At 49.5% G+C, this 24,500-nt stretch overlaps 1 protein-coding gene across 3 annotated transcripts in view; it reads right to left on the bottom strand.

Moving 5' to 3' along the window:
* SMARCC2 (SWI/SNF related BAF chromatin remodeling complex subunit C2) overlaps positions 1-24,500 on the bottom strand; it is a 124,853-nt gene that overhangs the window by 29,772 nt on the left and 70,581 nt on the right. For all 3 annotated transcript variants that reach the window (XM_069758402.1, XM_069758403.1, XM_069758404.1), the window contains exons 16-23: positions 16,543-16,656; positions 16,268-16,421; positions 15,777-15,893; positions 6,284-6,346; positions 5,941-6,199; positions 5,708-5,869; positions 5,590-5,628; positions 3,917-3,981 (exon numbers count right to left, since the gene is read on the bottom strand). In XM_069758402.1, coding sequence (XP_069614503.1) covers positions 3,917-3,981; positions 5,590-5,628; positions 5,708-5,869; positions 5,941-6,199; positions 6,284-6,346; positions 15,777-15,893; positions 16,268-16,421; positions 16,543-16,656 — 973 coding nt within the window. The remainder of the gene's footprint in view (positions 1-3,916; positions 3,982-5,589; positions 5,629-5,707; positions 5,870-5,940; positions 6,200-6,283; positions 6,347-15,776; positions 15,894-16,267; positions 16,422-16,542; positions 16,657-24,500) is intronic.

Genomic DNA, 24,500 nt, shown 5'->3' with positions numbered 1-24,500 from the left:
GTTGCAAATATCTGCCTGTTCATGATTAGGCACATTTTTCTTTTTTCTTTACAAAGTCCCAAATATTTCCTTTAACTGCCATGCGAGAGACTAATGGACATGCAATGGTAGACAGACCAGTCAATTCAGGGACCTGTCACAACAAGACAGAAGGGTGTTGTGCAAGGGTCTGGAATGAAACTGAAAGAAAGGAACCGTCTCGGAAGCCACCACCATTTGCCTAGGTGCTCATGCAGAGACAGATGGAGTTTCTCACTGGTCGTCTCAGGTACAAGATACCGGACTGAAAAGCTAATTTTTCTCATCAGGGAAAAAAGACTCTCCCCTGAACAGTGTCAAACAATGTCCCAACAAAACGCAAGCATTGTGCCGTGACTAGAGAGGCCTTCGCCCTGTTGCGAATCCTTTCAAATCAAAAGAAGACAATCTGTAGACTGTCCAGATTTTCCGAGTAAATAGGAGCCTTGATGACAATGTTATGCAGATAAGGGATAAGCCCAATCCCTCTGGTTCGAAGCAGCACCATGACTGGGGGCAAGATCTTTGTGAAAACCCTTGGTGCTGTGGCGAGGCCGAAGGGAAGAGCTACAAACTGAAAATGATCCTGGTTGAATGCAAAGAAAAAGGGAATGTGGAGGTACGCATCCTGAATGTCAAAAACTCCCTGGGTTCCATAGAGGCAAAGACAAAGAGCAGAGACTCCATCCTGATGTGGCACATTTGGTCCTTCTGTAGCATTAGGTCCATGATGGGCCGCACTGAGCCATCCTTCTTTGGTATGGTGAACTGAATGGAGTAGAAACCCTTGAAATGTTTTAGAAGCGGAACCTGGAGAAGAGACGTGATGGCCTGGCTAAAAATGGATCTTATGGCGGGGTCATGGGGGGACAAGATTAAAAAAAAAAGGTTTGTGTGGGAAAGTAGTAAACTATCTTGTAACCAGAGATGACTTCTTTGACCCAGACATTTTCAACCACCCCTAGCTATGTGTCTTGGAAAAGAAGGTGACGAACGAACACCCACCCAAGAGAAGTCCCCAAGTCGGGTAATCCGTCAAGCATTGGACTCTCTGTTACCTTTGGTCCTAGAGGCACTGTCTCCTGGACAGCAAGCAACCTAAGATGGGAAAGGCTTGAAAAATGTCTCCTTTCCTGGAAAGCCTGAGATTTGTCCGATGGAAGAATTCTAGGAGAATCAGAAAGAACAACATTCCAAATGTGTTAGAGCTGTGTTGTAACCACGTTAAACACCCAAGTGGTATCAAAGGCTAGGCACAGGACAGAGCCTGCAGCTTCAAACACTGACCTGGCCATGGACTCAATACATCTATCTGTAGGGTTTCTTAGTGCTCTAATTCTGCAAGTATCAGGGGCAGCAGAGGAGTTGGGCAATCGTTCGACAACCATAGCCAAAGTCTGGGATTCTTTGCTTAACTCAGCTACTCAATGAGCTAAAGCAAAGTTCCGCGCAGGGCTGCATGGGTCCCCTGAGTGCATCTCAGCAGAGGAGATGGGAGCAACAAGAAAATTTGTATATATATATATATATATATATATATATATATATATATATATATATATATATATATAAAAAAATCAAAATAAAATATTGCTTGTGTCACCATTTTCCCAGACCCATAACGCCTTAAATTTTCAGAATGTGGAGCTGTGTGAGGGATAATTTTTTACGCATTGAGCTGACGATTTTACTGATATGATTTTGACGTAGACACTAGTGTTGAGCGAATAGCTTTGGATAAGCACTTATCAGAATAGCTATAGCGCTTCCAGAATAGCTGCTTCGGGAACCTGGATCGCTCCCGATAATCAGGTGTCTGGCGCTGCAGCTGCATGTGTCGCGGCTGTGTGACAGTCATAACACATGTATTAGCAGAACCCGAGATGTCATGGCAAGTTGGCAACCCATCAGCGCCTCACAATCACGCCATGGGCACGACGATAAAAGAGCAGAATCACATGACCCCCTGCTGGTGTGCAAAATGTCGCTCTCAGAGATTGACAAAGGCATTTAACAGATTAATTCAGCTATAATCTGCAGGGAAAGTCGCGGGCACGGCGTACAGGCCCGTATCAAAGTCAGGGACACGACCCTAATGTACATGTACGTCAAAAGTCGTGAAGGCCTTAAGGGGAATTCCAGCCAGAAGTATTGATCACCCACCCACTACAAAGCCGATACGTGATAGATAGTGGGGTGTTAACTCTGGGCTTTTTTTGTCAGACTTTAAATAGAGAAGCAGGACATGACCACCAGCCAGACAAACTCCTTTTTTGGGGGGTTCTTAGTGGCTAGGGTACCCTATTTTGGCAAATTATGTGCATGCATGTGCCAACCATCATGCATGTAGACCCTTGTGACTGGAATACCCCTTTGAGTGTGCTAGAAAGCTCAAATGACAATTGTCCAATAAAATGAAAGCCATGCTCCAACTCACTCTACCATACTCAAGATTTGTCTATCCTCAGCTCAGATGAGCAGTGATTAGTGTACAGAGTTACAGAGCAGAATAAGCCAACCTCTATAAGAACTTACCAACAAGTAGATACCTATTATATAGGGGTTCATACACCTGGTCATCACATCAGAAGTTACCACCACTAAAGCACAATGCTATTTTTTGTACCCTACACCCTTTTAAACTGTTTAAATGGATAATTAATAAAAACCTTTGAAGATAAAGCACAATGATATTGCAGCGCCCCAGAGTCCTGGTCGTTGCAGTAATGTCGCTCTGCCGCTAAGGAGAGTGATGTTATGTCTGATTGCACTAAAGGAGTTCACCTGACCAGGTATCACAAGCACACATTACACTTCACACTCTGGCCACTAGGGGGAGCAAAAGGCGACTCCTCACACTGGTAAAACTAGGGGTCGGATAGGTAGTACAGAACGCAGCCTGGGAGAGCTCCAGGGAGGACCTGTCAGGGGTGGGTTCCTGACAGGGGCCTAGCAGAACGAATAAAAAGCAACGGAACCGCGCCTGCACTAACTTGCGACGGTATCCTAAGAAAGGACACGAAGAGAAGGATATTGTGGAAAGTGAGAAACGAGATCAAAGCACAAAGGAGAGCCAGTAGGAGTCGTGCCCCGAGAACGGCAACATCCTACTGAGGCGCGTAGCCGGTGACCGGAACACCGAGGAAGTAACTGACTCTATGCCTTACTTCAAATACCGCAGGACAGTCAATTATAGGTTGGCTGTCTACCATATATCACCTAAGCAGACATAGAGGGCAAGCGTGGAGAGGAGCGTCTCTAGGGTCCCAGAATAGCTCCGAGCCTTTCCGTCAAACGGGTGCGTCCTATCCAGATAAACTTGGGGGACAGAGAGAGAGAAAGAGAAAAAACGAGAACAGAAGTTGTGAGGACTATCCCGAATGCTCAGCAGGGAAGGACTACAACACACAGGAGCTAGTGGTAGGCACTGATTTCCACCTGCAAAGGGAACTCTGGATGTGCCTTCGGACCGGCCGGTCTATGACAGCCCTGTTAACAGTGCTCTGGATTGAGGATCCTTAAGTCTTCAGTAAAAGGTAAAGAGACTGCAACCCTGTGTCTTCGTTATTGACTGCACCTCACATCATCGCCACCTACACTATTGGGAAGCCCTGGGGATATACTTCACCTGTGGGAAGATATACCATCTAGCTGCCATCACATCACCCCAGTGGACCCCGAGCAGCATCGGTCGACCTGACCGAATACCACAGGTGGCGTCACAAAACCTTAGCCGACTTTCATCGCCCCTTTTATTGGACGCCCCTTAGCAGGGTCACGGACCGGGTCCAGCCACCGTGACAACCCTAAAACTGAGACAGAGAGGACCGGTACCGAGTAACCCGCGGCCCTGCGTCTGGGGGCGCTCCAACTTTGTTTGTGGTATGTGGGATTTTACCTTTGGCTCTTTTTTTTCTTCTGTCGGCTGTAGTTCAGGAGGGGGCTCTTCTGTACTGTTCTCCTCTGGGGAAGAAACACTGTTGTCAGTGCTGGAAATTAAAGAACATTTAGAAAAGGCACCATGCAATAATAATTGCTCCACAGGAAAAATACTTTGTCCTGTCCACCTATTCTCAGTTTACCCATCAGACAGAGTGGAGCAACACTGCAGAGAATTGTACATCCCACCCTTTATGCAGGTGCCATTTGCCGGATACAATGGTTACTTAAGGTACCGTCACACTAAGCGACGCTGCAGCGATACCGACAACGATCCGGGTGGCTGTTTGGTCGCTGGAGAGCTGTCACACAGACAGCTCTCCAGCGACCAACGATGCCGGTAACCAGGGTAAACATCGGGTTACTAAGCGCAGGGCCGCGCTTAGTAACCCGATGTTTACCCTGGTTACCATCGTTACAGTAAAAAAAACAACCACTACATGCTTACCTACCGCTGTCTGTCCCCGGCGCTCTGCTTCTCTGCTCTGGCTGTGAGCACAGCGGCCGGAAAGCAGAGCGGTGACGTCACCGCTCTGCTTTCCGGCTGCCCGGCGCTCACAGCCAGTGCAGGAAGCACAGCGCCGGGGACAGACAGCGGTAGGTAAGTATGTAGTGGTTGTTTTTTTTACTTTAACGATGGTAACCAGGGTAAACATCGGGTTACTAAGCGCGGCCCTGCGCTTAGTAACGCGATGTTTACCCTGGTTACCAGCGAAGACATCGCTGAATCGGCGTCACACACGCCGATTCAGCGATGTCAGCGGGAGAGCCAGCGACGAAATAAAGTCCTGGCCTTTCTGCCCCGACTAGCGATATCACAGCAGGGGCCTGATCGCTGCTGCGTATCACACTGGACGATATCGCTAGCCAGGACGCTGCAACGTCACGGATCGCTAGCGATATCGTCCAGTGTGACGGTACCTTTATGCCAGCCTGGAATCTGACAATGCCCTGCAGGCCCAAGCTGCCATTATGCAGTGACAGTGAAGGAGGAGCGGGTCTGCTTCACATTGCCTTGTGTTAGTCTCCTCTTGAAATACAGAATGCATGTTTGCCATCTATATTACTGGGATTGCACATCAATATAAGGCCGTCTATAGGTTCCCTTCTGGACTTGTAGCTGTTGGGACAGCAAATGTAAATAGATAGGCCACATGTGTAATTTATACAGCTGCTTAGTAGGTGGAGGGGTGTTCGGGGGGGCACTGTCAAACTCAATGTAACTTATAATCACTCCTAAGGATACGCGCCCACTATCAGGAAGAGCAGTATTCTGGATACAGCTCACCTTCACTGCATCCAAAGCGATGCTTTCCACATTAGAAGCACAGTGGATGGAATTTATAGGAATCCCATGCCCACTGTGCTCCTACTTAATGCTGTGTAAACTCACCCGCTGCGAGTTCTCTGCAGCAGAGACACTAGTCTCTCTGTGTTGTTTCACTCATAGCCATTCAGCCATACAGATTAGGAGGATGCATGCAAGATTTTAAGTCAATAGTTACACGGCCCTCAATTACCACTGCTAGATATTACACAGCTAAAGGATCTTCTAGAAAGTCATGAAGGAGTACTATGACTTGCACCCCATTGTAATAAAATCAACAGTTGGAAAACAAGGGGCCCACATACTGTTTTTGCACGGAGGCCCTCTGCTTTCTGTGTCCGCTCCTGAGTGAAAGAGTACATGGGTCAGTGTCTACTCTCGTCACATAACAGTATCTTTTTCAGCAAAGACAACAAAACTCACCTATCCGGTCATTTTCTTCATAGTTCGTGCCAGCAATACCGCTGCTCTCAAGTCCATAACTAGGATCAGGTTTACCCGTTATTTTGGCTGCATCTTCAACTTTGCGAACATGAGCTTCCACCAACGCTGTAGGAACTTCTTCCTTCATCTTGGAAAACTCATCTGTTAGGAGATCGCGTAAACCTTAGGAATATTTCTACTGAATCTAACTTACCTCATTACAAAGAACTTACCAAGAGCCGATTTGGCAGCAGCAGATGCCACCCGAGGGTCCACCACTGATGCTAGGAAAGCCACTGTGCTCATCACTGGGTTACCAGACTGGCTGAACGGTATAGGCTGATAGGCCAGGGGCCCAAGAGATGCTTCAGAGTCCTCCAAATAGGGGTCCTCAATAGGCAGCCGCAGAAAGTGTAAGATACATTCATCTTGAGTCCGGCTGCCAACATGCTCAGACACTTTGTTCCAGTCGTCTTTGTACATTTCTAGAGCCTAGAATGTAATTTAAAAGCTCAGGCTCATAAACATCACAAAGACGTATGGCCTTGTATTTTGAGTGACTCCATCATATATCACCTCTAGAAGTAGAAGAGTCTCCTGTTCTGTCCACTCTCTCGTTGCACTTGCAGCAGATTTACTCTAAGAAAAACAAAAAAAAACAATGAAAACTGCTACCTGAGAACGTCAGGTAAATAATGAGGACTTCATACATTTGTGCAAGTAGGGCTCTGCTCCAATGTACAATGTATACAGTGCTGCCACTGGCACAATGAGCTGGACGCAGCAGGTGCCTGACAGAAAAACAGGATTTTTGGTTGCTTACCGTAAAATCTGTTTCTCGGAGCCTCCATTGGGGGACACAGGAACCATGGGTGTATACTGCTGCCACTAGGAGGCTGACACTATGCAAATAAAAAGTTAGCGCCTCCTCTGCAGTGTACACCCCACCGACTGGCATTATACTCTTCAGTTAGTGAGAAAGCAGTAGGAGATAAACAACAGGGTTGAAAACCATAACCACAAACTTGAGAACTGTAAACGTAAGAACAGTCATAGAACATAAAACAGAGAACTGTGAAACATTGGGAGGGAGCTGTGTCCCCCAATGGAGGCTCCAAGAAACAGATTTTACGGTAAGCAACCAAAAATCCTGTTTTCTTTATCGCCTCTCATTGGGGGACACAGGAACCATGGGACGTCCCAAAGCAGTCCCAAGGGCGGGAAAAACAGACTTCCATCAGGTCAGAGGACTCACCACTGCCGCCTGCCAGATCCTTCTGCCTAGGCTGGCGTCCGCCGAAGCGTAGGTATGGACCTTGTAAAATTTGGCGAACGTGTGGATGGAAGACCAAGTTGCCGCTTTGCAAAGCTGTAGGGCGGAAGCCCTGTGGTGCACCGCCCAGGAGGCGCCGACTGCCCAGGTAGAGTGAGCCTTGATCCCAGGAGGGGGCACTCTGTTCTTGACCCGGTAAGCCTCCAGAATTGCCGTTCTGATCCAGCGAGCAATAGTCGCCTTAGAAGCCGGTTGGCCTCTGCACAGGCCATCAGGAATGACAAAAGGAGAATCCGTCTCCCGGAAAGCGGACGTTCTATCCAGGTAGATCCTCACTGCCCTGACGAGGTCCAGCTTGTTCAACGATCGCTCCAAAGGATGAGTCGGAGCTGGACAAAAGGAAGGAAGAACGATGACCTCGTTGAGGTGGAAGGTGGAAACCACCTTGGGAAGAAAGGAAGGCGGAGGCCTGAGGACCACCTTGTCCTGGTGGATGACCAAGAACGGAGGACGGCAAGACAGGGCCGCCAACTCAGAAACGCGGCGGATAGAAGTGATGGCCACAAGAAAGGCCACCTTCCAAGATAGGACTGACAGGGCAATCTCCCTGAGGGGCTCAAAGGGGGAAGCCCTCAGAACGTCCAGTACCAGGTTTAAATCCCATGAATCCACAGGGGCCCTGTACAGAAGAACAGTGTGGGCCACTCCTGAAGAGAGGTCTTAACCTGTGGTCGGGAAGCTAAAGTCTTCTGAAAAAGAATGGAAAGCGCAGAGACCTGGCCCTTCAGGGAACTAAGAGCCAGGCCCGAATCCAGTCCTGCCTGAAAGAAGGCAAAAAATGGAAGGCAGGGAAAAGGACATGGATGATACGTGGTTGGACTCGCACCAACGGAAGCCTTCAAGGTACAATAGTAGATCCTGGAAGACGAAGGCTCCCGATCCTGAATCATGGTGTGAATCAAGCGGTACGAAAGGCCGGACGCTCTTAGAACTGCGGTCTCAACAGCCACCGATCAGAATGACTGGCACCCCTTCCGCTTTGATCTTCTTCAACAGTTTGGGAAGTAATGGAAGGGGTTGGGACAGGTAGGGCAGCACGAACTGTGACCAAGGAATGGCCAGAGCGTCGACGCCCAGTGCGAGAGGATCGCGAGACCTGGAGATGAACTGCGGAACCTTCCTGTTCATTCGAGACGCCGTGAGATCCACATCCGGAGTCCCCCATCGAAGACAAAACTGATGGAAGACCTCCGGATGCAAGGACCATTCCCCTGCCGCGAGGCCCTCGCAGCTGAGGAAGTCGGCGGCCCAATTGTCCACGCTGGGGATATGCACCGCGGATATCACTGGAACCGTTGCCGCTGCCCAGAAGAGGATCTTGGATACCTCGGCCAAGGAGCTCCGAGTCCCCCCTTGATGGTTGACATATGCCACCGCCGTGGCATTGTCCGTCTGGATTCGGATTGGAAGACCCTGAGAATCCTTTCCGAGAGACGAATGGACAGAAAATGGCCCGGATCTCGAGGACATTGATCGACAAGGTTGCCTCCTGCGCCGACCAGCGGCTCTGTACAGTCAGGTGGCGAAACACCGCACCCCAGCCGAGCAGGCTGGTGTCCGTCGTCACCACCTGCCAGGGAACTGGAAGGAAGGACCGGCCCTGGGAGACGAGAGGTGACGTGAGCCACCAGCTGAGAGACTGTTTGGCCTGGGGAGAGAGTCGGATCGGGCGGTCCCGGGAGAGGACAGACCTGTTCCACTGAGGCTTGCTGAAGAGGTCGCGAGTGAAATTGGGCGAAGGGAATCGCTTCCAATGTTGCTACCATCCTCCCCAAAACCTTCATAGCCGACCGGAAGGAGGGAGACCGAGGGCCCTGGAGCACGCGTATGTCCCGACGAAGGATGGATCTCGTCTTTGGGAAGACCTACGTCTGTCGAGTGTCGAAGAGCATGCCCAGAAAGATGATGCGCTGAGAAGGAATAAGGCAGGACTTCTTCCGGTTGACCCGCCACCCGAAACGGACTAGGGTGTCGAGAACGATGGACAGGCTTTCGTTGGCCTGAGAAAAGCAGGGAGCCTTGATGAGGATGTCGTCGAGGTATGGAAACAGAACCAGGCCTCTGACCCTCAAGATGGCCATCAGCGCCGCCATGATCTTCGTGAAAACTCTTGGGGCGGTTGCAAGACCGAACGGCAGGGCGACGAACTGAAAAAGTTCCTGAAGCACTGCAAAGCGCAGGTATCGGTGATGTCCCGGGAATATCGGAACGTGGAGGTAGGCATCCTGAATATCTATGGAACACAGAAATTTCTGAGCCTCCATGGAAGCAATTACTGAACGAAGGGATTCCATCCTGAAGTGCTTCAGACGAACTCTCCTGCTCAGCAATTTGAGGTCCAGAATGGGACGCACCCTGCAGTCTTTTCGGTACCAAAAAAAGGTTGGAATAGAAACCTGTGAACCGCTCTTTTTCTGGGACGGGAACCATTACCCCGGCTTTGAGGAGAGAAGTGATGGCTGCGAAGAAACCCGGAACTAGAGCGGGATCTCTTGGAGGTCGGGATTCGAAAAAGAAAACGATCCCGGGGCCGAGAAACGAACTCTAGCTTGTATCCCGAGGATACAACATCCCTGACCCATGCGTCCTCTACTGAGGAGATCCAGACGTCCCTGAAGAAGAGGAGACGGCCGCCCAGTCGGGGAGGTGGGTTGTCGACTAGCCGAGAGTCAGGCCGAGGTGGTTCTTCCAGTCCTGGACCTGGAGGACCTACCCTGGGAGTAGCGAGGACGCCAGGAAGAAGTGGGCCTAAAGGATACCGCCTTCTTCTCTGGACGTGCCTGTGGCCTCTGTTGCTGCTGGGATAAGGAGATTGATCCTGCGAAGCGACGAAAAGGCCGAAATTAACGTCTAGGAGGGGGGCGACGAGGCTTGGCCTGGGGAAAAAGGGAGCTTGTGCCCCCAGTAGCGTCCTTAATGAATTGGTCCAGCTTAGAACCAAAAAGACGAGACCCCTGAAAAGGCAGGCTGATAAGGGACTTTTTAGAAGACAAGTCCGCCTGCCAGGCCTTAAACCAAACGGTTCGGCGGATGGCAACCGCGTTGCTGGACGCCTGAGTCGCACAAGACGCGGCATCCAGGGAGGCAGAGACCAGATATTCCCCGCGTGAGAAATCTGGTTGGCAAGTTCCGCCAGCTGTCCGGAAGGAACCCCGTCCAGAATGTCCTGACGGAGCTGTTTGGCACATTTGGATATGGATATAGAAACCCAAGTGGAAGCAAAGACCGGCTGGGGCCGCTACAAAGGCTGACTTTGCGAAAGATTCTATGACTATCGTTAGAATCCTTCAGAGATGCTCCGCCGGACAGTGGGAGGACCGTGTTGGTGGATAGTCTGGAAACCGGAGAATCCACCGACGGAAAAGCCATCCAATTAGCGATGAGCTCCGGAGAAAATTGATATAAAACGCCAAGTCGCTTTCCTCGCTGAAAGCGTCTGGTCGGGTTCTCTCTTTCTCTGGTCATAATCCCCTCGAATTCCGGGTGAGGTGCGAAACATTTTTGAAGGTGGTTTAGCCCGTCTAAAAGAAACCGCCTGATCTGCGGGTTCTGTAGAGGACTCCTTGATGCTACAGGTTAGATTTATCGCTCCAATGAGCTTCTGAACCATATCCCTCCTGGTAGCGATTTGGTTCGAATCCAGCTCCGAAACATCCTCCGAAGGCGCATCTGAGAAAGCCTCGCCTGACTCAGGGGAGGAGGACCGGGGAAAAGTCGACCGCAGAGAAGGACCGTGTGGTGAGATGGAGTGAGAAGAGGACTCAGACCGGCGTTCCTGTCTGGACCTTTTGCGGCCTATAATGGAGGGCTCCGACGGAGGTTCCTGCGACCCGCCGGCTACTGCGGGAGTCTGCAGGGGTAATCGGTCCAGCACGGACACAAGAGTTTGAGTCACCCGTGTTAGATCTGCCACCGATTGTGACAGAGAGGAAACCCAGCCTGGGTGGGGGTATCACTCTCGGGCGGAGCGGCCGGGGAAACCTGGGCGGTGGGAACAGTCGGGTTGCTGCAGGCCTGACAGAGAGGACAAGAGCGGCCTCCCTTAGAGGTAGCCATTTTATTTTTTATTTTATTTTTTTTTTAAGGAAAAGACCCTGAAGAAATGCCAGAAGTTTAGGGGACGGGGGGGGGGGGGGCAGAGGGGAGTGTCAGTCTGCAGTGCAACTACTCACGCACACGAAGCAGTTCCAGATGCAGGGCACAGCCCAGCTTGAAGATGGTCCCTCAGGGAAGAAAAAAACCTCTTAGAATATAATGCGGATCCTGCAGTGGTGCAGCCGAAGGGATCTGGTACCTGTAGTAGTCCACTGCAGCGCACAGAGAGACGTGCGTGGGCTAAGGCACTTTACCACGCTGGGTGCAGTAAGATGGCGCCGGTGGGCGGAGCAACACCGAGGGCTGATGGTCGGGCGGGAGAAAAGCCCGCCGAGTAGTGGGGAAGTGGGCGGAGAGGAGTCGCCGGAAGTAGGCCCCGGGAGAAGCCGGGACCTAGATTAAAGCTCGGCGACCGCCTGAGGGGGAGGGGGCCGCGGCGCCGGCGCTGCCCGGCTGGAGGATGCGGCCTATGGTGAGCGACGCGGCAGCCTGCGAAGTCGCCTCAGGAAGGGGGAAAGTGCTGCCGCCGGAGGTAGGCCCAGGGGAAGCAGGGGCCCAAATTAAGAGCCGACAACCGCCGGGATAAAGCCGCAGCGACGGCGCTGCCCGGCTGGAGGATGCGGCCTCTAGTGAGCGGCACGGCAACCTGCGAAGTCGCCTCAGCAAGGGGGGAAACGCTGCCGCTGGAGGTAGGCCCAGGGGAAGCCGGGGCCTAAATTTGGAGCCGACAACCGCCGGGTTAAAGCCGCGGTGACGGCGCTGCTCGGCTGGAAGGTACAGGGCGTAGCTCCACGCGGTCGCAGGAAAATATCAGCCTTACAGCCAGCCGGGCTGGAAAGAACCCCGGAAAGTGCTGCAAAAGCAGCAATCTGCGATTCCCGGGACCCCTTTAGAACAGCAGGCCAGGGAAAAAGATGGCCTGGAAATCGCTAAAAAAAGGGAAAACCGAGGGACCCCTGGGCTACGAATACTCACCTAAAACATCCCACGCCGTCCTTACTAACCTCAATCCGGGGAAGATATCAGACGTCCAGGGAGCTGATGGACGTCCTCGTCTCCTCCAAGCGACAGGCTCTGGTAGGCGAGTGGGTGAGGGACGGAGCCAGGACCGGACTTCTGAGCACGCTGGTCTGCTAGGATCTTGGTCCTGGTGAGGGATTTATGAGGATACGGGGTGGCAGTACACGCCGTACTCATAGTCCGCCTTGTGGGACTACAGGTGTGACTGTTTACACTGTATCCCTCCGGATAACCTGAAAAGAAACGACGCACATTGAGGTAGATAAGGGTCTAATGAAAGACCCGTGTCCACCTACTGACACTAAGCTAAACTGAAGAGTATAATGCCAGTCGGTGGGGTGTACACTGCAGAGGAGGAGCTAACTTTTTATTTGCATAGTGTCAGCCTCCTAGTGGCAGCAGCATACACCCATGGTTCCTGTGTCCCCCAATGAGAGGCGATAAAGAAATGCTTTGTAGTGTATAGCGCCAAGCGAAATTAAAGCGTCATATAAAATAAAACTTGTCTTTTAGGAATTAAAATGGATCAACAATGTGACAATACCAAGAGGATACACCAATCAAACACATGCTGATAAAGCAACATCCAGACCTAAGGTTTGTTAGGACACAAGAATATTTTAGACTAAACTTTCTATGTATTTATTAGGCTAGGATCACACAACCGTACGCTTACATCTGAGAGAATCAGGCCGATTATGCTTATCACTGTGATCAAACTCTGATGATGGAGCCAATTTTGACCGTAATGACCGAGACAATTTTTACAATTCTGACCATTGTCACTTTATGAAGTTATAGCTCTGGAACGCATCAACATATCCCACTGATTCTGAGACTGTTTTTTAGTGACATATTGTACTTCATGATAGTAGTAACATTTCTTTGATATGACTTGCATTTATGAAAAGGGAATTTGGTAAACATTTTAAAAATGTAGCAATTTTCAAACTTTTAATTTTTGTGCCCTTTAATTTAGAGAGTTATGTCACACAAAATAGTTAACAACATTTCCCACACGTCTACTTTACATCAGCACAACTTTGGAACAATTTTTAAGGATTAAAAGTTGATCAGCAATTTCTCATTTTTACAACAAAATTTACAAAACCATTTTTTAAGGGACCACCTCACATTTGCAGTGACTTTTAGGGGTCTATACGTATAACAGAAAGTATCCAAAAGTGACACCATTATGAAATCTGACACCCCTCAAGGTGCTCAAAACCACATTCAAGAAGTTTATTAATCCTTCAGGTGCTTCACAAGAACTGAAGCAATGTGCAAGGAAAAAATTAACATTTAACTGTTACACAATTTTTTTTTTACTTTAGACCCAAAATTTGTTATTTTCACAAAGGTATCAGGAGAAAATGGACCATAAAATTTGTTGTGTCCTGAGTGCATCAATACCCAATATGTAACCATTGTTTGGGTGCATGTCAGGGCTGGGAAGGAGCGTCATTTGACTTTTTAAGGGCAAAACTGGCTGGAATCAAGAACGGACACCATGTCACGTTTGGAGAGCCATTGATGTACCTAAACAGTGGAAACCCCCCACAAGTGACTTTGTTTTGGACACCACACTCCTCAAGGTTTTTATCCAGGGGTATAGTGAGTATTTTGAACCCACAGGTACATCAGAATTTGATAACATTAGCTTATCATATTGAATATGTCGTCATTAGTGTTGAGCGCAAATGCTCGCTACTCCGGTTTGCATCGAGTGCTCGAGTGACATGCACAAGTTCCTGACCCGCATGTTTCATGGCTGTTAGACACCCAGAAAAAAACATGCAGGGATCCACGATACTCCGTGCATACCCGAGCACCCAATGCAAACTCAAGTAGTGAGTAGAGTTGAGCGAATTTGATCGGGTCAAGGCTTATTCGGCAAGCTATAGAGCTTGGCGAATATGCTGCAGAGGGAACCCGGCTTACTGTATCGCGCCGGCTGATCGCCTCCACAGCTGCATGTGTCGTGGCTGTGTCACAGTCATGACACATGAATGGAAAGCCTAACTAACAGGCTCTCCATGCATGTGTTGTGACTGTCACACAGCCGCGCCCCAAGCAGCTGCTGAGCCGATCAGCTGGCGCGATACAGGAAGCTGGGTTCCCTCTGCAGTGTATTCGCCAAGCGCTATAGCTTGCCGAATAAGCCTTGACCTGATCAAATTCGCTCTCTAGTAGCGAGCACTTGCGCTCAACACTAGCCGTCATTTTTTTTTTTTTTTTACTTTTGAAAAAACCCGAACCCTAACACCAACCCTAAGGCTACTTTCACACTAGCGTCGGATTCGGCCCGTCGCATTGCATCGAGCCGAGATTCCGACACTAGTGTTTGATGCGCTGGACAAGGGGTCCGCTGCCCCATTGTGAGGTGCGGGGAGGTGGGGGCGGAGTTCCGGCCGCGCATGCGCGGTAGGAAAAAGCGGTCCGTCGGCAGCAAAAAACATTTAACGTTTTTTGCTCCCGGCGGTCCGCCACAACACGGCGCAACAGTCACACGACGGTTGCGACGTGTGTCAATATGTCGCAATGCGTCGGTAATGTTACTCTATGGGGCAAAAACGCATCCTGCAAACAACTTTGCAGGATGCGTTTTTTCCTTTAAACGACGCATTGCGACGTATTAAAAAAAACGCCAGTGTGAAAGTAGCCTAACACCAACCCTAACACCAACCCCAAGTTTAACTGAAAAGAATGGGAAAAAGTACAATTTTATTTTATTTCTAACTAAGGGAGTGACTAAGGAGGATTTGATTTACTACTTTTTTTTTTATTTTGATCACTGTGATTGGGTCCATCATAGTAAACCAATAGGAAAAATTCTCTATTGTTGCTGGGTACCGGTCAGCAGATCTCGGCAGGTGCACTGCACATGCGCCCGCCATTTTTTTTTCCAGGAAGATAATGCGGAGCGCCATGGGACAGATCAGGAGGGCCTTGGGATGGCGGAGGTACCAGAGGGTCTTCAGGGACCTAATTTCTCTCTTCTCTGTTATCTCTAGATCATATCAAAGGAGAAATTAATTAATTTTTTTTTGTGATCGTTATTTGGTGAATAACGGCGATCACGTGACAAGGAACCGTAAAAACCGCCCCTGATCACGTTCTCGGGGGTCTCAGCTACCCCCTGTAGTCGAGACTTCGCAGATTTTCCAACACTGGGGGGCACTATACCCTTATTTCTCAGTGCCGTTAAAAAGCTGCGATGAGGAAAAAGTACCCTTAACTGCCACTGTTAAAAGGCGTATCAGTGGTCGTTAAGGGGTTAATCAGAGTTTGATCACATTGTGATTAATTTTCTTGGATGTGGAGAAGATGAAAAAAAAGTCTCCATCTTCTCCATTCTATCAGTCCATGAAAATCTGACAGTTGGATGTCATCAGAGTGCAGTCTGCTTTTTTTCCACGGACTCCCTGACTTGCATGGCCGAGTGTGATTCAAATATCGGATGCAAATCCAGCATGCTGTGATTTTTGTTTTGCTCAGAAAGACTCTGACATATGCACAGTCCCATAGAATAACAATTGTCCGAGTGCGACAAATGTTATTCTTACGATCGCCTGCACGAGCACTTAAAGTAAGACTTACATGGCTGTACGGTCAGCTTACCTTGGAAGTGGTGCTCTTCTTACTGTACATATCGGTTCGAAGCCCAAAGTTTTGTAAGTCAGTAGGTTTTTCTTTATTTTTGTCAGGGAAATTCAGCATCTGTTGTGAAGCAGAGGTCTGGAGAAATAAAAAAAGATGAGGAGTAAAGTATTGAGGAGGTTTTAAGTTAAAAAGGCAATAATGTCTTGGAAAGCATGGCGTGCCCTTTTATAAAGAGCTGTTCACATCTGCATTGTGGATTTTACTTAGAACAGAAGCGACAATGCTCAGTCGGATAAGTCATGCGACAAACCAATCCTGTTGACTTATAATAGGGTCCATCTGGCTCCAATAAGACATCTGTAGATCCAGCAGGAAAGAGTGCTGCAGGTACGGATAAACTAATGTCAAACGGTCCATCAAGATCAACTTATGTCTTTTTATTCAGCTTATGTAACCGTATTTCCATACAAAAAATACAACTGATATGATGCTACAAAGGGGAAATTCACCTGTGGTGTTTTGGGTTGTAGTGGTACCAACCCTGATGGGGTGTCAGCTAAAACATGAAAATGAGAAGTAGGTGGTGGTCCCATGGGTGTGGGGCGGCTCTCAGCATCAACCTGATAGTTGATTAGACCCCACTGTTCCAAGAAAGCATGAACCCTGCAACAATCAAAAATAATTAAAAAAAAAAAATCTTTAATCACGTACTAAACCACCAAGAGCCAGAAAAAGGTTGCATATAAATTGCCCTTTTAGCATTAGTACCCCCTGTTACTCGCACCTCATAATAGCACAGACGTCCCCGGCTAAGTTGCGGCGGCATGCTGTTGAAGTGAGGTATTCCTGAGGGTTGAGCCGATAGGTGTCAATCATGAAGTTTCGATATGCTAAATATCTAGTTTACAAAAAAAATACCACATCTCAGTGTTCACATACTGAATTGTTACATGCGCAAAAAACAAGACATTAGGCATCTTTATTCTGCAAACTTAAGAGATTAGTACCTTAAAGGGAACCTGTCACATTGTAAATACTCTCTTATCTGTGGGCAATAACCTGAGCAGACTGATATGTAGAAAAAACAAAAACACGGTGGGGTGGCTTTTACAGGGATTTTTTTTTAGCAAAATCATGTTAACTAAGTACCCTATGTTACGTTCATACAATATTGCTATTTGCTAATTTTATCTCAGGATTTGTCTGTTTAGTGACCAGTGTGAACATGCGCCTACACGCTGCAGGCACACCAACTTAGAATCCAGTTATTCTCTTTGGGATTTTGTTTCAACTTTTGCTTTCTGTGACGGTAAGGGTGTAGCCCCCCTTTTGTTTGAGCTGGGTATCATGTTTATACAGCATCCATTGGCTGGTCTCAGTCCTGCTTGACCCTTAAGGTACCTTCACACTGAACGATATCGCTAGCGATCCGTGACGTTGCAGCGTCCTGGCTAGCGATATCGTTGAGTTTGACAGGCAGCAGCGATCAGGATCCTGCTGTGACATCGTTGGTCGGAGCAGAAAGGCCAGAACTTTATTTCGTCGCTGGATCTCCCGCAGACATCGCTGAATCGGCGTGTGTGACGCCGATTCAGCGATATCTTCACTGGTAACCAGGGTAAACAGCGGGTTACTAAGCGCAGGGCCGCGCTTAGTAACCCGATGTTTACCCTGGTTACCAGCGTAAACGTAAAAAAATAGGGATTTTTGTGTTACTCACCGTAAAATCCTTTTCTCCGAGACGCTCATTGGGGGACACAGGACTGTGGGTGTATGCTTCTGCCGCCAGGAGGCTGACACTAAGTAAACTTGAAAAAAAGTTAGCTCCTCCTCCATCGTATACACCCTGACACTGGCTACCAGAGACTCCAGTTTGGTGCAAAAAGCAGTAGGAGAACAAAAACACAAAAAATAATATAACAGCATAAATACAGAAACTTTATGTCTAGAAAAGATCCTACTGATGTTATCAGATATAACCAAAGCAGCCATAAGGCTACCAAGGGGGGGAGCTGTGTCCCCCAATGAGCGTAACATAGTTAGTAAGTAAGGCCGAAAAAAGACATTTGTCCATCCAGTTCAGCCTATATTCCATCATAATAAATCCCCAGATCTACGTCCTTCTACAGAACCTTATTGTATGATACAATATTGTTCTGCTCCAGGAAGACATCCAGGCCTCTCTTGAACCCCTCGACTGAGTTCGCCATCACCACCTCCTCAGGCAAGCAATTCCAGATTCTCACTGCCCTAACAGTAAAGAATCCTCTTCTATGTTGGTGGAAAAACCTTCTCTCCTCCAGACGCAAAGAATGCCCCCTTGTGCCCGTCACCTTCCTTGGTATAAACAGATCCTCAGCGAGATATTTGTATTGTCCCCTTATATACTTATACATGGTTATTAGATCGCCCCTCAGTCGTCTTTTTTCTAGACTAAATAATCCTAATTTCGCTAATCTATCTGGGTATTGTAGTTCTCCCATCCCCTTTATTAATTTTGTTGCCCTCCTTTGTACTCTCTCTAGTTCCATTATATCCTTCCTGAGCACCGGTGACCAAAACTGGACACAGTACTCCATGTGCGGTCTAACTAGGGATTTGTACAGAGGCAGTATAATGCTCTCATCATGTGTATCCAGACCTCTTTTAATGCACCCCATGATCCTGTTTGCCTTGGCAGCTGCTGCCTGGTACTGGCTGCTCCAGGTAAGTTTATCATTAACTAGGATCCCCAAGTCCTTCTCCCTGTCAGATTTACCCAGTGGTTTCCCATTCAGTGTGTAATGGCGATATTGATTCCTTCTTCCCATGTGTATAACCTTACATTTATCATTGTTAAACCTCATCTACCACCTTTCAGCCCAAGTTTCTTGGAGAAAAACCTCATCTGCCACCTTTCAGCCCAAGCGTCTCGGAGAAAAGGATTTTACGGTGAGTAACACAAAAATCCCTATTTCTCCTTCGCCTCATTGGGGGACACAGGACTGTGGGATGTCCTAAAGCAGTCCCTGGGTGGGAAAAATAACTCACCAGTAAAAGACAACCAGATAATGTTTGTCTACAAATGTGCCACTGCCGCTTGAAGAATTCTTCTACCCAGACTTGCATCTGCAGAGGTCTGGGAGTGGACATTATAATGTTTGACAAATGTATGCAGACTGGACCAGGTCGCAGCCTTGCAAACCTGTTCTGCTGAGGCCTGGTGCCGAACGGCCCAGGAAGCCCCCACCGCTCTAGTCGAATGAGCCTTGATTCCGGCCGGAACCGTCATGCCCATGGAGCGATAAGCCTCCTGAATGGTGGCCCTTATCCACTTGGCCAGGGTAGATTTTGAAGCCGCGCATCCCTTCCTGCGACCCTGCGGAAGGACAAACAGAGCATCTGTCTGGCGAAAAGGAGCCGTACGGGAAACGTACCTCCTCAGAGCCCTCACCAGATCCAACGTATGGAGAGCTTTTTCTACACGGTGCGTAGGTGCCGGACAAAAGGAGGGCAGAACAATATCTTCATTGATGTGAAATGATGAAACAACCTTTGGCAAAAAGGACGGTGCTGGTCTGAGCACCACCTTGTCCTGATGAAAACGCAAAAAAGGAGGACGACAAGAAAGGGCTGCCAGCTCCGATACCCGTCTTATAGACGTTATGGCCACTAAAAATACGACTTTCCAAGAAAGAAACATCAAAGAAAGCTCTTGAAGAGGCTCAAAAGGAGCATCCTGTAAAGCCCTTAAGACCAGATTAAGGTCCCAAGCTTCCAAAGGAGTCTTATAAGGAGGGACCTTATGAGCGACTCCCTGGAAAAAAGTCCTGACTTGACGATTAGGAGCAATCTTGCGCTGAAAAAGGACTGATAAAGCCGAAACCTGCCTTTTAAGGGTACTAGGAGCAAGCCCAGAAACCAGGCCTGCTTGAAGGAAGGCTAGAATGTTTGGGACGGAAAAACGCAGAGGAGGCAGCCCGCGCTATCTACACCAGGAAAGAAACACCTTCCAAGTGTGATAATAAATCCTGGCCGAGACGGACTTACGTGCACTGATCATGGTATCAGCCACTTCTTGAGAAAACCCAGCCTGAGTTAAAACCCAAGATTCAACGGCCAGGCCGTCAAATGTAGGACCTCTGAGTTCTGGTGGTAGATCGGCCCTTGAGATAGAAGATCCGGCCGATCGGGGAGCCGCCAAGGAACCCCGGCGAGAAGTTGTACCAGGTCTGCATACCAGGTCCGTCGTGGCCAATCCGGAGCGATCAGGATGGCCGGCACTCTCTCTGATTTGATCTTCTTGATTACTCTCGGGAGCAGTGCCAGAGGAGGGAACAGATAAGAGAGATGAAATTGGTTCCAAGACAGTACCAGCGCATCCACGGCGATAGCCTGGGGATCTCGGTACCGAGAGACAAAACTGGGCACCTTGGCATTCATCTTGGATGCCATTAGATCCACGTCTGGAGTTCCCCAAAGATGGCATATCTGCAAAAAAACCTCGGGATGGAGAGACCATTCCCCGGAGGCTAGACCCTGACGGCTTAAGAAATCTGCCGCCCAGTTTTCTTCGCCCGGAATGTGGACTGCTGAGATCACAGAGTGATTTCTCTCTGCCCAGAGTAGAATCAGTTTTACCTCCTGCATGGCTGCCTTGCTGCGGGTGCCCCCCTGGTGATTTATGTAAGCTACCGCTATGGCGTTGTCCGATTGAATTCGGACAGGGCGACCCGCCAAAAGATGGTGAAAACGCAACAAGGCTAGCCGAACTGCTCGAATCTCTAAGATATTGATGGGGAGATCTGATTCCCGAGGAGACCAGCGTCCCTGAGCTGTGTGATGGAAGAACACTGCTCCCCAACCCAGGAGACTGGCATCTGTTGTGACCACTAGCCAATTGGTTGGGGGAAAGGGCTTCCCCCTGAGTAGAGATGAGCTGTTTAGCCACCAAGCGAGAGCCTGCTTGGTCTGGAAAGACAACCGAAATTTGCGGTTGAGAGAGAGAGGATTTCTGTTCCATGCTGATAGGATTGCACGTTGGAGGGGTCGAAGATGAAACTGTGCAAACGGAACCGCCTCTATGGTTGCAACCATCTTTCCTAACACCCTCATCCCGGACCGAATCGTATGAGGGTATGGTTGTAGAAGATTCCTCACTTCCCGCCGAAGGGCTAGGACCTTGTCCTGGGGAAGGATAGTTAGGGCTTGAGAGGTGTCGAAGATCATGCCTAAAAAAGAGATTTTTCGAGACGGCTGTAGGGATGACTTCCTTAAATTTACCAACCAACCTAGACGGGAAAGGGTGTCCAGAGTGATGCCGACATTTTCCCTGCAAGACTAAAATGTCGGTCCCTTGATCAGCAGATCGTCTAGGTATGGCAAGACGACTATACCTCGGGAGTGCAGAATGGACACCACAGTCGACATGACTTTTGTGAACACCCTGGGAGCGGAGGCCAGTCCGAAAGGTAATGCCGTGAACTGGAAGTGTAGATTGTTTACGGCAAACCGGAGAAATCTTTGATGGAGCGGAAAGATGGGAATATGAAGATAAGCATCCTGAATGTCTACTGAGGCCAAAAATTCTCCCTTTTCCAGAGAGGAGATGACCGACCGCAGAGACTCCATCCGAAAGTGTCGAACGCGGACAAACCTGTTTAAGAGTTTGAGATCTAGGATAGGCCTCACTGCTCCATCCTTTTTGGGCACTACAAAAAGATTGGAATAAAAGCCCTGAAACCTTTCTTCCTTTGGAACAGGAGAAATGACACCGCTGATACGGAGAGACTCTATGGAATTGAACAAGCTTTGACGAAGAGATTTGCACCTGGGAAGACGGGATGGGAAGAACCGGGGAGGAGGGAGACAGACCAGCTCTATCTTGTAACCTGAAGATACGAGCTCTGCCACCCACTGGTCGTGGATTACCTGAAGCCAGACCTGGCGAAATAAAAGTAGACGTCCGCCTACCTTTTTGGAGACGCCCGGAAGAGGCCTCCAGTCACTTGGCCGAAAATCTTTGCGTCCTAGATCCTCTAGATCTAGAAGACTGGGGACGCATTCTTCCCCCCTGGCTGGCCGTATAAGGGGTCCGACCGTCTCGGTCCTGATTGGGCCGACCCTGCGCAGGAGAACCTGATGCTGGGGCCCATCTGACATAGCGAAAGGTTCTAAAACGAGCCTGAAATTGGCGCCGAAAAGGCTGTCTAGCCCTCTGCTGAGGAAGAAACTTACTTTTCCCTCCTGTGGAGTCAGAAATGAGCTGATCCAGCTTTTCTCCGAACAAGCGACCACCCTGATACGGCAGGGATGTAAGAGATTTCTTAGAGGTAGAATCAGCCCGCCAGGACCTTAACCAAAGGGCCCTTCTGATGGCAATAGCATTAGATGCAGCCGAGGAAGCACAATGTGCCGCATCCAGAGATGCGTTAATCAGATAGCTACCGGCCATAGCTACCTGAGACGACATTTCAGCCAATTCTGCTGACACATTACCTTCTTGGAGAGCCTTAGATAACGAGTCAGACCAAGATATCATAGCCCTGGCAACCCAAGTTGCTGCAAAGGAAGGAAAAAGTGCTGAGCTTGAGGCCTCAAAGACGGAACGAGCCAAGCTCTCTATAAGACGATCCGTAGGATCCTTAATCGATGAGCCATTAGGGAGAGATAGCAACGTGTTAGAGGCTAAACGGGACACTGGAGGATCTACAGAAGGATTTTCTGCCCAATCACTACAAAGTTCCGAAGCAAAGGGATACCTAGCCTTCAGAGCTCTTTGCTCTGAAAAGCGTTTGTCCGGGTGCTCCCGATTGCGTCGAATCAGGTCCTCGAACTCAGGATGAGAGGAAAAAACCCTATGGGCCCGTTTAGTCCGCTTAACCCTGCTGTTCTGTTGGTCAAAAATGACCGACTTTGAACTTCAATATTCTTTAAAATATTCAAGATGCGGCTCTGAAACCCGTGGCCGACCGACCCATCCTCATTTAAGTCAATCAACCACAAGTTTCAGAACCGCATCTTGAACACCCCAAAAAATACCAAAGTTCAAAATAGGTCTCCCCAGACCGAACAGAACAGCAGGGTTAAATGAGACCTTATGATCAGAGGAAGAGACGAGCTCGTCTTCTATCCCCAAAGACTGATTGACAGCTTCAATTAGGCTGTCTACTGACTCCTGAAACCCAGGTTTATCAAAATTAAGAGACCCTTCCGACTCGTAGTCAGTCTCAACTTCACCGCTTTCTGCAGGGGAAGGAGAGCGAGATACGGAACTCCAGGATGCGGAAGCACCTGAGTGCCTGGGAGACGCTTTGCGAATCCGCTTTCCATGCGTCTGTCGAGTGAGAGCGCGGCCCCTGCAGGCCGAAGACTCCTGAGACCCCGAGGCCCTCTCTGAGACAGGTGGATTACCGGTCCCGACCGCCGGGGTCTGCAGCGATTTGATCGCTTCAGTAAGGGACGCCATGGATTGTGACAAGGACGTGACCCATTCCGGTGGAGCTACCACAGCGTCTGGCTGAGGGACCGGAGCCGGAGAGACTACTGGAGGACTGGCAGGGGGGGGCTCCTGGACATGTTCAGAGTCACAGGCCTCACAGAGGCGATTACTTTGGGCGTGCGGAAAAAGGGCACTACAAAATGCACAACTGGAAAAAAGAACCGTGTGAGTCTTAACCCTTCTAGACATAATGATCCGTAAAGCTATACCCAGGGCCAGAGACTGGGACAAAAAGAATGATTCAGCCAGATGCAGGAAGAAGCACTTACCCCAGTCCTGTGTCCCCACGAGTACCGAGATGGATCCTAAAAGCACGATGCGGAGCCCAAAAAAAAACAAAAAAAAAAACGCTGTCTTATAGCACAGCAGGCCTTAGGGGGAGGGACCGCCAAACGATGCTGCGGCCTGGAGCAGGCCCAAAGCCGGGGCCTCAATTTTTCCCCCTTTAGAGCGAGGAGAGCCGGAACCGGAAGTGACGCGCCGGAGGGGGCGGAGCCTCACAGCGCGGTCCGAAGGCCGGAAGTCCCGGCTCCAGGAAGCTGCCCCACGCCCGAAGCAGCCAGGCAGGGCCGAAGCCTATGGGCCGGACAATGCTGCAGCGCCACAGACCTAATGCAGCAGCGCCGGACCACCCGGATCACACCGCAGCGCCGCGCCGGCCTCCGCTGAAAAGAGGCACCGCACTCCCAGAGGACGCAGCAGCAGGTAATGCCAGGAGCCCCCCTTGTGATACCGCACTCATCGAGGGGTAGAACAAATGACGGTGCAGGAACCCTATCTCCATTATCCCCAGGATAAGGAGAGGGACCGTCCACCACCCCAGCTAACACCCGCAGGGATGTAGAAATCAGGGGGGAACACACGGACATCTTACGGGCACCTGTACAGCCTGGAGTCTAGCTACCTCAGGGTGGTCAGGGCTAAGTCCGGTGAATAATCCCACGTAGCGGGGAAGGATACGTGGAGAAATATCGCACGTACTTGCCCGTTGATGGTTTGGGGAGATCGGACCCTCAAAAAGGTCCGTCGCCCCTTCAATCCAAAGATGTTGAAAAAATCGGGTCCAACGATCCAGGACCCAGAGATGTGCCTCCTTGAGACACTAAGCATAAACTGGAGTCTCTGGTAGCCAGTGTCAGGGTGTATACGATGGAGGAGGAGCTAACTTTTTTTCAAGTTTACTTACTTGCTTTCCGGCCGGCGCTCACAGTCAGTGCAGAGAAGCACAGCGCCGGGGGACGCGACAGACACCGGAATGTAAG

Source organism: Ranitomeya imitator, chromosome 3, assembly GCF_032444005.1.
Source record: "Ranitomeya imitator isolate aRanImi1 chromosome 3, aRanImi1.pri, whole genome shotgun sequence".
NCBI classification, from domain to species: domain Eukaryota; kingdom Metazoa; phylum Chordata; class Amphibia; order Anura; family Dendrobatidae; genus Ranitomeya; species Ranitomeya imitator.
The sequence above is the reverse complement of the archived record's forward strand: the minus strand, read 5'-3'. Positions and strand labels throughout refer to the sequence as shown.